Raw genomic sequence first — 17,056 nt, 5'->3', positions numbered from 1 at the left:
AATACCACCCCTGCCGCTCCGATTCTCCGGCTGATCTCCTTCTCCGTCCTCCCCTCACTCGTGAACAAGACACCGAGATACGTAAAACTCCTTCACCTGGGGTAATGCCTCATTCCCTACCCGGACTGCACAATCCACCGGTTTCCTGCTGAGAACCATGGCCTCAGATTTGGAGACGCTCAAAAATAGCAGATCAAGTGCCGCGCTACGAGCTTGTAGATCTGCTATTTTTCAATAGCTAAAGTATAACATAATGCTTAAACACCAAGAATGGGTAAAAGGTGAAAGGGGGAAGGCAAGCTTCTGATACACAGATATGAACAAAGAAACGCAGAAACATTTGAACACAGTATATGTAATTTCCTGTATATTGGTGCATTTTAACAGGTTTGATACTTTGGTCAGGTTTAACTATAGCATAAAGGAAAGTTATGGGTATATGTTTTGTATTTTCATATTACAAACCAAATAAATCTGGAGAGTTTCAGGATCAATTTCAAATCAGGGAGCCAAGGAGGACAGTGTTGACAGGTACAGTATGAGTTATGGGGTGTAAAAATGTCTTAAAATTGTCACAGATGCCAATAAAACATACACTTTAATCTGAATGTTTTGGAGAAGTTCGCAAAAGGGATCCCAGTCATGGGGCACACCACACATACTGTATATTAACATCTCTGCTGTAGTTTCTGAGTGGGAGCACTGTACAAACAACGTCAAAGGTCCATGCCTCAATCTTTTTTTAAAGCTATCTATCTGAATGAATCGTGTCTATACTTTTGTCAATTCAGCTTAAAAGCTGCTCATCTCTCTCCTCTGCACCGTTGATGCTGTCAGACATCGTCTGCCTGTCTCATCTCTGCTCACAGAAATTGATGGCTGTCTTCATTCACTGTCATTTATTTTCTTTTTCTACAGCTTTCAGGCAGAAAGGATATAATATGGCCTGTTATCCCGTGAACAGCCCCGAAGGACACCCTGGATTTTCAATCAGTAAAACGATTCCCACCCATGTTGTGGGCCGGAGCCGTGAGTGGGCCCCAAATAATTGGGGCCACTTGAAATGAAAATATTTTACACACACACACACACACACACACACACACACACACACACACACGCGCATGATAATCATGACGACCTTCTGCTGGTTGAAGTTGCAGGGGAGGGGAGACTGCCAGAGATCCGGTCTGTCTAGTATCCTGCCCAATGTCAATCCCCGGAGCACACATTTATCGTTCGGGGTTTACTCCCGTAGCCATACACCCACCCGGGCGTACACACATGGCAGTGGGGCAGTGGTTGATGGGGTGCCAGGGCCTGCACACCCCACCTCTATAAGGACCACTGCTGCTCCGAGATCCCCTATACTGGTTTAGCCTGGTCTCACGAGATGCCAGTTACCGTGCGTTGCCACAATAGGAGACTTGGTGAAGGAGAGCGTTTGTACTGACCTCGGAAGACTTGCGTACCCGGCTTCCTTCACCCGCCGCGGGGACTACGGGAGGAGGGTCACATGCATCCCTACATGCAACGTCTCTCTAGCATGCTGCACTAGACGCATCACTACACCCTGCAAGCAGAACGACACGCACACACACACACACACACACAATCTAGAAACATTCAAAGTTCAAACCTTTGACATATACAGTACATGGTTGGAGGCCCAAAAGAGCAAGTTAATGAAAAGAATGAGCTCTGCTGCATGTTGTTACTGATAATTGCACTCCACACAGACAATCTATAAGTAGTTACCGTGTTGCAGCTTTCCGGCACCGCTCAAAAAACACAACATAGAAATAAGAGACTCCAGCCTGAGTCAGTCCATGTTGTGATAGAGAAAATGAGTTTTATTCTCATGTTAATGTCTCTTAAAACATACAAATCACATTATATTGTTCATAAAGAAAAAAGAAAAAATTGCAATCAGTACCTGGCATCGAATGTTTCTCTTAACATTGCATCCCTCTCATTTTTCTAACATAAGCTACCTACTCAGAAAAATAGGAACATTACAATTAGCTTGTGACTACGTTTTTTGCGTGTGTAGTAGTAGTAAAACTCAAGGACTGATTTACCTCTGAAAAATGTGCAAGAAGAAAATCCCTTTTTCCAACAATAATTCATATGAGGAATCTTATTTTCTTTTTCTCCAATGAAGAACAAAAGGCCATGAATGAAATGTAAGGAACTGATGTGAAACATACACACATACACATATATATATATATGTGTATGTGTATGTGTATGTGTATATGTATGTGTATGTGTATGTGTATGTGTGTGTGTGTGTGTGAATTAGTTACAGTAGAAATTATAGTACCTATTCATAGTCTACCTAGCAACAGTAATAGGTTTACGGTTCACAAATAAACAAGTGCAAAACAACAGGAATAAACAAGGGTGAAGTCTGCTGTAGTGGATTTTGGCACAATAACATACAGGATATGGTTCAAGAAGGGCACAATATTTTAGTCAATATTAGTGCCTCTTGGAAAACAACTAAACAATTAAATAACAATAAAAGTCAGTGACGTTGAGAAAAACAGATCCCAGGAAAATCTTCATAAAAGTATTACCCTGCAAAATGTTGCTCCATAGGGTCTGTTGTTAGGAGTACAATAAGTGACTGACAACCAACCACAAAAACACCTAAACATTTTAGGAGATAACCTGCTAAGACGTGACTTGACAGTTGAATGCATCTAGGCCTCTATGACCTAGTGAAAATAGATCTCTCCTCACAAGATATACATGTGTGTGTATATATATAGACAGCAGCGATACATACTTTAATATACTGCGTGTGTGTGTGTTTGAATTCATATGCATATCATATTTGTTATACTCTATAGTTGCTTTAAATATTGTGACAGAGAGAAGATAAGTGTGACACATCACCCGTTCTCAACGTCCGGTTCGGGGGCCTCACCAAGTAGTTATAAACTAAACGGAGAGAGGGGGATCTCTGTGCATGGTGCTGGAAGACTGGACTTAATTAACTATGGACAATCTGACTGATTATTAATAAGGGGTTGGGGCTATCGGTAGATAATGCAGTTCTCATAATTGTCTTCTTTCTATCGTTCATAATGATCACGCTGAAAGTGATCCAAACAAGTCGCTCGCGGATCTCCTACTTTGCTGCGGCGCCGTAGTATGATGATCAAGTACTGTATAGGGCATTCATTTACGAGAAAAAACACAAAAAAGAAAAAAATATGGAGATAAGAGGTTTTCCGCCCGACAGCAACGATATACCGTTATCATCAGAGCTACGGTGGTCAGTGTGAATGGCACTCTGCGGGACCCGTGTACAGTAACAGTTAAGAGTGTGTACGGAGTTACAGACCCCGTTAAAGGGTCCATTCTGACCCCCCCCCCCCTCCCTCTGGTGGTCCGCGGAACCTTAATGTTGAGAAACGGCGTGATAAGATAAGATACACAGTGGTCTGTCTAGTAGCCCTGGAGTGCATTCTGAGGAGTCCTTTAAACCTGTCTTTGGCCGCCTGTCCTACGGCCTATCAGAACCATTGTCATGCGCTCAACACTGGATGCAGTCCCAAAAAAAGAAGAAGAAGGAAGAAAAAAAACCAGCCCCCCCCCCCCCGGCACACATCAAGTAGCGGAAGAACATTTGATTAAGGAGGCTGAGCGTTCCTGTCCTGGAGGAAGACAGCTGCAAAACTCTCCTTCCACCCCATCGCTGGACTGGACAGTATATAGATACTCCTTCCACCCCATCGCTGGACTGGACAGTATATAGATACTCCTTCCACCCCATCGCTGGACTGGACAGTATATAGATACTCCTTCCACCCCATCGCTGGACAGGACAGTATATAGATACTCCTGGCCGGAAGGTTGCTCAATCAAATGTATACTTTGAGTTAAAACGTTACTGGAGTACTTGCCTTGAAAAAAATACTCAAGTGATCAAAAAGTGCATGCTTTAAAACAAACAAAAAAAACCTAATTAGGCCTATGTTTAAAAGTACAAAAACACAAAGTAATTTGCTTCTTAATATCAATGCATTGCTGGATTGAAATCTTGACAATTTTTACCCCCAAAATTCTAATCCATAAAAAAAGAAATCATAACCACTTGAGCTAAATAAAGCTCAAGTGGTTAATTCATAATGTACCTCGAGTCAAAAAGTACAATGTTTGTATTAAAAAATAATAGAAAAAAAAAGGGCAGGACAACAAAGTAAAGTACAGTATTCAGTGTACTTTGTCACTGTTGACCACTGCGTTTCCTCACTGGCTACATGACATGGGGGCTGATCTGGGATCAGACATGTTTCTCCAAAAGGCACTTCTGAAAAGGCCCGTAAACAGTCCGTCAAACAAACACCCAGCTACCATAAAAGCAAAATGCATAGAACAAAACATCAACACACGTTAATTAAAGTCCACCTCCAAAAATAGTATATGATAGATATTTTGTTTAACATGTCTCCCCTTCTCAGCCACAAACACACACACAGGTTTCTGTAACGTTTCATGTTATGTAAGGTTCTGGGCTAACCCTTAATAGTAGAAGAAACGAGCCAAAAGTCGACTGTAGGAAAACAACGTTTTGAGTGGAGAGAGACTTTAATTTCCGTGGACATTACTGTTGGCAAGATAGTTCAGTAACGCCACGGCTTGCTTTGCGATTTTAATGCCTACTTTTGCACCTTTGGATAAAAAAAAAAAGACGCCAACAGTATGATCTAGTCTGATCTTGGCATTCTGAAGTTGTCATAAAAGTAAGGTGTAAATATAGCGTAACTGCAATTTAGGGATGGGATGACGATTGTCATTAGTGCTCATCGAGAACAAAAAAGGCTCACAATGATCGTATCGTGGAGAATCTAATTCATGGTGAAATTGTCCTCATCGTACACTGTGATCAATTTCGCCGTGCTGCATAGCCGGTCCGAGTTGGCTCTGTACTTGGACCGTTTTTTCCCCACCTCAACACCAAATCTCGGTGCCGAAAATAGCCGATCTTCAAGCTCACAATGCGTTGCAACAGCAAATGTTACCCTCCAGAATATGGATGCTCGGTTAAGTGGTTATACCGAGAGTGGCATTCTAAGAGGTTTAAGCATATTTTGATCATCATGGCCACACTAATCATCACGTGAACATTTTTATATCGTTCCATCCTTAACCGCACTTGGCATAATCGTCTCTGGAGGGGGGAAACCTCATGTCCAAGACTGTTACTTTTCAGGATTCAAATTCTACAATAACTAAAGTAGCAGTTCCACTAGCACGAGACACATCACTTACTGTAGCACCACGTTTCAAACTTGTGGATCTGCTACTTCTGCGCTGCGCTGTAGTGGGATGTGAAGTAGGACAGTCATTTATGAAAAACAATTAAAAGAATGTGGAAATAAAGAGGTTTCTGCCCGACCGCAACGATATAGTACACAGGTTCTGGTTCATGGATGCTGAACTTCATTTGGGTTTTCACACATCTTTTGAACTGTAAACAGATGCCTATGACGCAGCATTACAAAAACACTACCATAAACCCTTAGGGAAGACCGAGTGAAGTCTTGACTCTGTTCACCCACTTTCCACCTCGTCTTCACATCATTGGTCCTCGCTAGTGCTCGTTAGAAGATGCCACCATTTAGGTCTACCACTCTACCCAGTGCGTCTCAGAGTAGGGCTGTGGACAGTCATTGGTGGTAGAAGGTATGGTTATTTCAAAACCAGATTTCCAGTGTTTATTATTGTCTGTTATTAGTCCAAGAATAGTGGCGTCATGGCAACTTTCCAGGAAGAGAAAGGCTGTTGTTTCTATTAGCTTGCAATCCCTCTCAATCTGTAATTTGCGCAGACAGGATTCTAAACTGTCCACAGCCCACCACTGATATGTAGTACGTAGTGAGGGCAGATGGCAATCGTGTCATCTTATAATGGGAATTTATGAGGACCAATATGAAGAGAAGTTTGAAAATGGGTGAAATGTTGCTCCTTTCTTTAATGTCAAGATCCAGTGCTACTAAGCTGCTCTGGAACAAATCAGAATAATAGGAGGCCTCTGATTACAAACTGTAACAAAAACAAATAAAAAAATATCAATAATTTACAAGTGTAGCTCGCTGTAGTGTACCTTGGTTTTGCACCCACTACTAACTAGTGTCCGTTAGTCAGAGGAGTGGTCATTCTGTCGTTGCAGTGGCAGCTGGGTGTCCTCTAGGGGGCGCCGAGGGGAGTCCACAGGACTTTACTTTGTTCCTGATCAACTATAGTCATGATCTGAGTGCAAATGTAAGGGAGGGTGCCAGCCTGGACAATACCTACGAAACAAACACACAAGGTTAGATCAGTGGTTTTCATCCAGTGGACCCCCAGTGGTCCTTGGGGGGGTTCCAGGTGGTCTCCAGCTAAAAGTTAACCCATTTTGGGCGGGAACCCCTTTTGGTGTCATGTTATACTTTAGCTATTGAAAGATAGCAGATCTACAAGCTCATAGCGCGGCACCGAGTGCCGCGCTACGAGCTTGTAGGTCTGCTATTTTTGAAAAATCGCGAAAATGTGGCGCGAATCTTTGAATATATATTCTTTCAGAGCGAACATTTTTAACTCAAATCTTTGCTTCTGGGAGGTCCCTGCCTGGAACAACATATTTTCAGATGGGGGTCGGTGGCCAATTAGATATATATTTGGGGGTCCTTGACATGAAAATGTTTGAGAACGACTGACATACTGTAGAAACATGGGTTTTTCAGAAAACTGTCAGGATTTACAAGAGATGTATCAAGAGAACATTATGCCTCACACAGACAGAGACCAAGATCAGTAATTATGTCTGTCTACAATACTAACCTGTGAAGTACTTGCTGTACTCCTGCTCTATCTTCTGTGCGCCTTCAAACTGTTCCTTGGAATGTTTCTGAGAGACTTTGTCCCGTAGATACACCGGATCCTTCTGTTCCCTGCAGAGAGTAACACACGGGGAGGGAGGGAGGGTCAAGTGGTGTTCAAAACAAACAAACCAAACCGTTTAGCTCCAGACTTACAAAAAAATAATTTTAGTCGACGGCCAGTCGGGGCACCCCTGAGGACGGGGCCCGTTTTAGTTGACGTGAAACGTATCTAAGGCTGCTACTGGTCATTTATATATGTTGGGTTTTACTTGAATTTGTCACCCGCCTGCGTAGACGTATGGATGCACAAAAGTGCACAAGGGCTGTTAGTGTAAAATAGATTTAGAAAGCTTATTTGCTGGCAGGAGGAACTGGTAGGTAGGACATAAGTAAGCTGTACACACAGTTCTGTTGTCTCATTATGTGCTCTGTGCAGTTCATTCTGAAGTGTGTTCATTCAAGGTCTCCCTCGTGAAAAGTAAACAGACCAAAAAGTGCTGGCTGCTCAAAATCCAAACACGTTTTGAACTCTTGCAAATTAATTCTTTCTTGGCGGGAACCCCTTTTGGTGGTTTGAGCATTATGTTATGCTTTAGCTATTGAAAAATAGCTGATCTACAAGCTCATACTACGAGATCTTCTATTTTTGAAAAATCGTAAATCGCAATACATGCGCAAATCTTTGAATACATGATTTCACAGAGAACATTTTTAACTAAAATCTTAGTACCTGGGCGGTTTCTGGAACAAGATATTTTCAGATGGGGGTCAGCGGCCGTTTACATATAATTTTTGGGGTGCTTGACATGAAATAGTTTGAGAACCACTAACAGAAACAGAGGGTTTTCTGAAAAATGAAGACATTTTGTAGAATCGTCCTCAGGTCTAAATGGGTTAATTCTTTCTGTACGAGCAGTAGAAGGGTTGGCGCTGCACAGATGCTCCCATATGTTTTTCTGCGTTTTCTCTAACAGAATATGGATTTACATGTTGTTTTTGTTTTGCAGCCGAGCTAAATAAATAATTCCTAATGGATTGCAATTTAATTAAATTATGAAAAGTAAATGTAAGAGTTAAGTCGGGACAATGGCTGACATACTTACATTTCTTACTTTTATTTCCTGAAACCTCACAACTCATTTAGACCACAGTTCATCAATGTAGCTCATGAAAATATTTGTATATTTAAAAAACATATCTTTCACAATTTGCACTTGTGTAAGCACAATCAATACTCTTGAGGTACTGTGCTGTTCATCATTAAAGCCATTACGCTGCATATACTGAATATACACAGCTGTTATGGAAATATATTGCACTGTTGGCTTTGCGATGGCCAATGCACACACAGCCTGAATAGCTAAATAAGACGGGATGTAAGCAGTACTTACAACACCCACCATAACTTATGATTGGTCTGAAGGGAAGAAGCCCTAGTCTTATGATTCTTATCACATTAAAGCTGTATTATGCATTTATTTGAATGGACCTATACGGTCTTCATCAGGGCTCAAGTTGTGCGCTTTTGTGGGGTGGGGGGGGAGTTGGCACCACTCAGTTCACACGGGGGTGATTTTTTCTATGCGTTATCCCGATTGATCCCAGGAGCACCTTTTTACAATTTTTATACTTTGTATACAGTACCTGCACACCTCCTGAGCACCTGGTTGCTTCCTTGCCTCTAATCATAATAATCTATTGTGGATTTACATAATATATTTAGTCTTTTTTTAACACATTTTCTGTACATTTTACAGAGCCATGACAGCTCATGAGATGTAGATCTGCTGTTTTCGGCACACAGCTATGTATAAACCAGGCATTACAACTACATCACGGCCCACCAAAATACTTTTTAGTCGACTTAAATGTATTTTGCCTAAAAGTTCAACTAAACTAAACTAGACTAAAACTAAAACTAAAGACATTTCGGAGGTCTGACTATAATATAACAAAAACTCAAATGGAATTGTATTCAAAAAGACCATGACTGAAAACAAAATCTAAATGTTACTGTCGAAAATGAACACCGACTGTCTGTTACTTACTTGATTTGCTTGGCGTTCTTATAGCGGATGAAGACGACTATGGGGTAGATGTGAACGGCGTGGAGGCGCTCGATGGCGTGGGGAGCGATGTCCAGCAGACAGTGACAGTCCTGCAGTGTATTTGACAGACAAACAGCGTTGGACAACATGGGATGTGTCGGATACAGGGGGACATTTCTTTATGACGGGGTACAGGGGGACATTTCTTTATGACGGGATACAGCCAGGGGGACATTTCTTTATGACGGGGTACAGGGGGACATTTCTTTATGACGGGATATAGGGGGACATTTCTTTATGACGGGATACAGGGGGACATTTCTTTATGACGGGGTACAGGGGGACATTTCTTTATGACGGGATACAGCCAGGGGGACATTTCTTTATGACGGGATACAGGGGGACATTTCTTTATGACGGGATACAGGGGGACATTTCTTTATGATGGACAACATGGATGTATCGGCTACAGGGGGACGTTTCTTTATATAGGATCGTCTTCGTCTCTGTCGGGGGGAAACCTCATGTCCAGACGCTTTGACACCTTGCCATTGTCTTTCCATTATGTTCCATATTCTAACTTTGTGTTTTTTCGTACATTACCGCCCTACTTGATCATACTACAACATCACACAAACGTATGAAAAGTAGCAGATCTGCAATCTGCTACTTTTGCCGTTTTTTAACATGAATCCTGAATAGTAACAGTTCTGGACATTCAAGGGTTCCACCCGACAGAGACGATGTTATAATCAGGCAAGGATGAAGGAAACGACATAGCACCTTCTCCGTCATTTCCTTGATGGAGACGACAGTTGTCACGTCAAAATGGCCGCTCCTGCGCTTGTAGTCGATGAAGAGGCAGTCTTTGACGCCTCGCTCGATGGCTTGCTGAGATGCCTTCATCACCTCTGTGGATCCCACACAGACACACACACACAACAGTTCAAATCAAGGCTCTTCAACATAACTCTTAAGAGTTACAGACCTGTATACACTTTGAGAACCACTATAAAAATATGTATGCAATACTGTCTGTATGATTGAATTTGTGTTCATCAAAATTATACCTTTTTTATTATTTGTTATATAGGAATTGTTAAAGGCATCTGGATGGCTAAGCGGGAATCGTTAAGGAACCAGAATCGTTAAAATCCTAAGGGATCCCCCAACCCTGGTTGATGTTCTGTTTTTGTTTATTGCTTTGAAATATTGTATGATGTTGTATCTCGACGAGACTGCAAATGAGGGTGACCTCAATGTCTTGTCTTTTGAGAATAAATAAAGTTTTGAAATGAAAAGAATGTCAGAATACAAATTAGCACTCAGAAAGAGACTCAAAACATCCACCAGACACAGCCGGAGGCAACAATTATACACGCCAGGATGTAGGGAATGAAAAGAGTTGTGTAGGTTGTGTCTGTCTGCCTTGAGTAAACGAGGGAATGCGCAGAAGAGCAAATCCTCGCCGCAAGGCAGAAACCTCTAATACCTTCATATTATAACCTCTAATACCTTTATATTAAACTATAATGTTTTGTTTCCCAGTAAATTAATGCTCATGTCGATCATACTACAGCGTCACACAAGAGCATCACAAGTAGCAGATCTGCATGCTCGAAATGCTGCGTGAACGCAATGTATAAACATTTTTCAACATGGACACGATTATGACAAAATAATTACGATTACCTCAAATAATTGCGATTAGACGATTATGTATAATTACTTGTCCTTGTGTATTCTACAATGTGGTATTGCTGCTTTCTTCCAGCAGTCTGTGTGTGTTGCTGGATCACCCAGCACACATCTGCAGAACTTAGTCTCTGTGTGTTGTTATATGGCTGAACTCACCCAGCACACATCTGCAGAACTTAGTCTCTGTGTGTTGTTACATGGCTGAACTCACCCAGCACACATCTGCAGAACTTAGTCTCTGTGTGTTGTTACATGGCTGAACTCACCCAGCACACATCTGCAGAACTTAGTCTCTGTGTGTTGTTACATGGCTGAACTCACCCAGCACACATCTGCAGAACTTAGTCTCTGTGTGTTGTTACATGGCTGAACTCATCCAGCACACATCTGCAGAACTTAATCTCTGAATGTGTGTTGCTATATGGCTGAACTCACCCAGCACACATCTGCAGAACTTGCCGGGGGACTCGCTGACCAGCATGTCTTTGACTGGGTCAGTGAGCGGGCCGAGGATCAGCACGGGCCGCGGAGATGCACAGTCCACCTTCTGGACACGCTGGTAGGCTAGGCTCACACAGTCTGATGCACGCACGCACACACACACACACACACACACACACGCACACGCACACGCACACGCACGCACGCACACACACACACACACACACACACACACACAGGGCAAAACAACAATTTATGCACAGCGCAAAGCAGTAGTTCTCAAATGTTTTCGTACCAAGGACCCCAAATTTGTTGTAAAAATATTTTTTTGCAATACAATTATATAAAATTAATTCTGATATTTCTTCACCGATATTGACCGATTCTTTCGCAGATAACGACCTAAATTTCACAGATATTCCATCTACTGTATATTGATGCAATAATAATGTGACCGTTAATGGCTTTGAAAATTAAAACCAAAAAGAAACAGCAGTGAGCTCAATAAAAATATAATAAACCGGTAATAATGTAAAATATCGGTATTGGCCAATTTGACCATGCATACTGCATAGTATCGGATATCGATATCGGCCAAAATTTCAATATGGTGAATCTAACCATCGAACCAATGAAAATAATTTCCAAGCGCTCATGACTAAATCTAGCTGGATCTAGCACCAGTAAAGTATAGTATAGATCTTCCATCAGATGTCGGCGCTCACTTATGAGACCGTTTGGATGTCATTCGTGTACCATTTCGCCTCTACAATTGGGATGGCGATGGCCTATCTTTCTATATCCACCATCTTTGGCTTTCTTACCTTTATTTGTAGTTGTTACGCCCCCACCAAAGAGGTTCAGGTGTAATTTTGAGCATTATTTGCTATTTCCCCTACCATAAGCCCTCAATGAATTGAATTGAATTGAATTGAATTGAATGGGGCGTTGGGTTGTTGTGCTAATTTGCTTATTTCCGTCGCTCAAATCTATTACTATGTAAATAGTATCCCAAGCGTCACACTTTACTACTTATTTCAATGGAAATAAGCGCAAAAACACAACCCCCATTGAGGGGTTATGGTAGGGGAAATAGCCAATAATGCACTTTAGCACAAAATAACACCTGGACCTCTTTGGTGGGGACGTAACAACTACAAATAAAGGTAAGAAAGCCTTCTAGTCCAAAATTCTCCTTTAAATGGTAAATGGTGCATTTATATAATGGTTTTATCCAAAGCGCTTTACATGCATTACCATTCACCCATTCACACACACATTCATACAACAATGGCGGAGGAAACCGTGCAAGGCACCAACCTGCTCATCAGCTGCAATTAGGGGGTTCAACGTATTGCTCAAGCACACTTTGACAACTCTGGGGGAGCCCGGGATCAAACCGTGAACCTTGTGGTTCCCAAGCGGCCACTCTACCCCTGAGCCACTGCCACCACTTACCGTCCAGGAAGGGGATGGAGTCGGTGCTGACGGCGTCCAAGGCCGCCGTCTCCTTGCCCTCTTTGGAGCTGCTGCGTTTATGCTTCTGTCTCCTCCTGAAGAAGGAGCGGCGCGCCGCGGCCGACACCGTCTTCCCTGCGAGCACAGAGGGAATGATAACGCCCATGTCAGGAAAACAAAGACAACCCAACCATGTTTCCCCCCCTAAGTATGTGTTTACCACACACGCAGCTCAGCAAAAGGTCACTGATCCCAGTGTATGACGGAGGACAGTTTTACGGTCATTTTAAATCTCCGAGATGTGATTATTGTGGGAAAAAAAAGAAAAGAAAATAGGAAGGTGACGTCTGAACGTACCAGAACCACCATCCTCCTTCATCTCCGTCACGCTGTGTCTGCGGTAGAACTCCTGGTCCATCCTGAACGAACACACACACACACACACACACACACACACTGAGTGGAGCTATAATAGGTTCAATAGGAACTCTTGTGTCCCTCTGTCTGACAATAGCCGATCTACGAGGTCCCAACGTCATGTAGTGACCTTGCAATTTCCCCTGCTTTAGTGAGTGGTAAAACGACTAGCCTCAAAATAGGCCCAGCCAAACAGAGAACGTCATCGCCTCGTCATGACGGTTTCCCAAATATCATTGAGAGGAGAGCTATCTTGGGTTGGGCATTAAGGTTAGGGTTGAATGGGAAAAGGTCAGAAGTGCCAATAATGAGACGCCCACTTAAACGCTATATACTTAGTTGACCGGGGTCCCCCAGGGCTCTATCCCTGTACCACTCCTTTTCCCCCCTCTACACCAAATATCTTCGGTGAAGAGGTCTAGATCGGCTTCCTGTCCACTTCAGAGTTGATTAAAAAATATTTAATTTGTCTTTAAATCTATTAATGGTCTGGCTGCCTTATTGAGGTCTATATTCCTCCGGTCTGAGGGCCAGCTAAATCTCAGGGTCAAAAAGAAGACCCGCTTAAAGTCCAGAGGCGACTGAGCCTTTTCTGTTGTAGCCCCCAAACTATGGAACGCACTCCACTCACACGTCAAATTGGCCCCTTCCATCGAGACTTTTAAATCTCGCCTAAAGACCTACCTCTATACCGTGGCTTTTAACCCCGCTTGAGTTCCCTCGGTCCTTGTATATGTTTTGTCTCACTGTGATGCTGTTGCTTTTCTGTTGCTTTTCTGTAATGTGTCTCAGTTGTTTTCACTGTTTGTACTTTTCTCGCTGTTGTTATTCTGCGTGGTAGCTTTAGTGCATTTGTTTTTATTTTCTCCTGTACAGCACTTTGTAAACCCTGAGTTTTGAAACATGCTATATAAATAAAGTGGGTTGGATTGGCTATTTTTGCCAAATAGATTGCCAATTTTGACTTGGCCCAGAACAGGGACACTAGGGGCCTAAGTGGTTAAGGGTTGAACCTCAGTGTGAAAGAAAGATGGAATCTAAATGACTATTTAAACCACTGGTTCTCAAAGTGGGGTCGCAAGCTAAATGTATTAATATACTGTAGCATCAACATTATTTTAACCACTATAACCCCTATATACTTTATTTCATAACTGACTGCCCTACTTGATCATACTACAGATTCAGAGTGTGTGAGTGTGTGTGTGTGTGTGTGTGTGTGTGTGTGTGTGTGCGTGCGTGCGTGCGTGCGTGCGTGCGCACACTCTCAACTCACATGTACTTGCTGGGGATCTGTCCTCTCTGGATCTGCTGGGCGTTCTCATCCAGCTGCCAGGCCATCCATGTCCCGAAGCAGCCCCTGAGCATAGAGCCGCATTTTCAGATGACTAAAACTAAATGGGATTTTATTCAAAAGAGTATGACTAATAACTAAATCAAACTTTAACACTGTACTTAAGTCAAAATGAAGGTTAATGAAAAACTCAGAAAGTGTGCCGACCTTGGCAGAGACTCGTCCACGTAGAGGATGTCATCCTTCTTAAAGCTGAGCTCTCCGTCCACCTCGCCCACCCGCTCGTAAAGTGCTCTGCATTGGGGGGACAATTTATCATTAATCAATCAAACTAATCCGTTGAATTTGACAAAGAACTTCGTCCTGGGCGCTGGGGGTGTTAATGAACTGGTGGGGGTGCACACATAAAAACTACATTTTAACAAATACTGTACACTTTTTTGAAAAACGTCTTCCTCCTTATACAACAATAAGACCTGATGATCATGTTTTAGGGTGGAACAAAATCATGGCACTCTATCTTTAACCCAGGGCGGGAACCCCTTTTGGTGTAAGCATTATGTTATACTTTAGCTATTGAAAAATGGCAGATCAGGTCTGCCATTTTTGAAAAAGAACGACTGACGTAGAAAACTGTCAGGATGTAGAAGACATTTTTAGAATCTGATCTCGGGTCAAAATGGGTTAAATACATATTCATCAGTAAGTGTCATTCTAGGCAGTAGACAGTAGAAGGTAACAGTACCTGATATAAAAGCCGTCTCCTGCCGTGCTGCCCAGCGTGTTGAAGTCATCGGGGCGATGCTGCACCCTGAGCGTGACCGTCTCCGACGGCTTCAGCATCTCCACGTAAACCTCCTCCGCCGTCTTATTCTTCATATTCACCGAGTTGTACTGAAAGTATGGTGGGTGGGGGCGGGGGCGTTTTTTAAATCAGAAACCTTATTTGCAAAATAATTAGATAGTCCAAAACTGTTCAGGATTTAAATTCAAGTAGCAAAAGTAGCAGATCTGCTAGTTTTCATGCTTTTGTGGGACGCTGTAGTACTATCCTGATTCCTGAGGGACGTTAATTTATAATAAAAAAATCACACCCGTGTGAAGTGAGTGGTGCAACTCCGTGTGGGGGTCCCTGGGCGGTCCCCGGAAGTTCGAGACCCACAATAATGCGGCCAGGGTTCCGGCGAGCTGCCCTGCGTCCGAAACGGTCGAGAAATGACAGAGTTACCTTGTGTGTGTGTGTGTGTGGGGGGTCCCCGGGGAGATCCTCGGAACATCCAAACTCCCAGGAACGTACCCAGGGGGCCGGCACGGTTCTGGCGAGCCGCACGGCGTCCGAAACGGTTGTGAAATGACAGAGTTACCGTGTGGGGCTCCCCATACTGCACTGTACTGTACTGTCACTGTACTGTCACACCCGAAATACAGTTAATATGTGTCTGTGTGTTAGGCTGCACAACAGTGACACTTGGTGGTGAAAACCAACCAAACGCTATTTTCGTACTCGGACATAGCCAGCCAGCCAGGGACACACATAGCTGTCTATAGGAGTGGTTGCACCACTCAAAAAAGGAAAATAAAGGACAAAAATATGTAGATAAGAGGTTTCTGCACGGCAGCGACGATGTGCGTAGATACCAGGGGGGCAGACAGACAGATATTTTGTGAAGCCACTAAGGAAATCGGGACTTCCTGAAAGTTCATATAATGGCCTGTTGTGGCGCTGTCATTGGGCCCAAAAAACCCATAGCTCCATAGAGGTCCATGTATTCACCTAGACTGTATTACCTTAATAAACATGGTCATGAATACTTTCAGCTTTCAGTCACTAGTTTAAAGTGTAATTTCTCATAATATTCTTTTTGGAAAATTATGGTCCCATTTATAAAAAAAAAAAGACCATAATGTTCTGAGGGGCGTGGCTACCGTTACAGTCTATGATTGGGAGCCACCCCCCGCTCGAGTCAAAATAAAAACCAACGAAGAAGAGGGCGGGGAAGTCCCGCCTCATTGTCTGGGCCAGCCAATGGCCAGCTGGGCCCAAACGGATCTAGAAAGATGGCGATTTACAATTCAAGGACTGACGGATTTCATCTTACGTCCATATCAGACCCGGAGAACGCTTTGTCCATATTTTTTTACAGTCTATGGTAGATAGATTTGAGGCAGCGGTGGCCGAACGGTTTGCGGAGCGGTCTTGATACCGGAAGGTCGCCAGTTCGAATCCCCGGACCGGCACGTTAAAATTACCCTTGAGCAAGGCATTGAACCCCTACCATGAAATGTTCTATGAGCAGGGTGTGGCTGTAAACAAGCATCTCGAGCTTAGTCCACTTCCCTGGGTAAACAAAGAACTTTGCTTTGCTTTGATACTGGCACTGGTGTGCTGATATTCAGCTGGCACTGTGCTCTGTGCTGACCCTGCAGCACACACCGCTCCCTGCTGTGTGCTTCAATGGACCAAAAACACTTCCATTTGGCCGTTACTGCACTTTAGCCTCGTGGTCATCATTAATCAAAAGTGTGATAATGAACAGGGGCGATGTCTCTGTGAGTATATATCGTTCACCAACGTTTGTGTGTGTGTGTGTGTGTGTGTGTGTGTGTGTGTGTGTGTCTTCAAAGTCAGCATAGCATGCTAAGCCAGCACAATGAGTGATTTAGTGTGTGTGTGTGTGTGTGTGTGTGTGTGTGTGTGTGTGTGTGTGTGTGTGTGTGTGTGTGTGTGTGTGTGTGTATATCTCTGCTGTCGTGCAGAGACCAGCTAAGCCCAAAAGTTTACTTTTTCAGGAAACTAAGAAGAAAATGAAGAAAAGAAGAAA

General features: G+C 43.1%; 1 protein-coding gene across 1 annotated transcript in view; it reads right to left on the bottom strand.

The window, feature by feature from the left end:
• Positions 1-1,828: 1,828 nt before the first annotated feature.
• Positions 1,829-17,056, bottom strand: part of dlg5a (discs, large homolog 5a) — an 85,467-nt gene continuing 70,239 nt past the window's right edge. The window contains exons 32-41 of the mRNA XM_080781626.1: positions 14,980-15,128; positions 14,442-14,528; positions 14,217-14,300; positions 12,881-12,942; positions 12,524-12,658; positions 11,060-11,203; positions 9,710-9,837; positions 8,927-9,036; positions 6,838-6,947; positions 1,829-6,308 (exon numbers count right to left, since the gene is read on the bottom strand). Coding sequence (XP_080637752.1) covers positions 6,205-6,308; positions 6,838-6,947; positions 8,927-9,036; positions 9,710-9,837; positions 11,060-11,203; positions 12,524-12,658; positions 12,881-12,942; positions 14,217-14,300; positions 14,442-14,528; positions 14,980-15,128 — 1,113 coding nt within the window. The 3' untranslated portion in view covers positions 1,829-6,204. The remainder of the gene's footprint in view (positions 6,309-6,837; positions 6,948-8,926; positions 9,037-9,709; positions 9,838-11,059; positions 11,204-12,523; positions 12,659-12,880; positions 12,943-14,216; positions 14,301-14,441; positions 14,529-14,979; positions 15,129-17,056) is intronic.

This window comes from Protomyctophum bolini (assembly GCF_963924005.1).
Source record: "Protomyctophum bolini genome assembly, chromosome: 14".
NCBI lineage: Eukaryota > Metazoa > Chordata > Actinopteri > Myctophiformes > Myctophidae > Protomyctophum > Protomyctophum bolini.
Note: the sequence above shows the minus strand (reverse complement) of the source record. Positions and strands in the feature narration are given on the sequence as shown.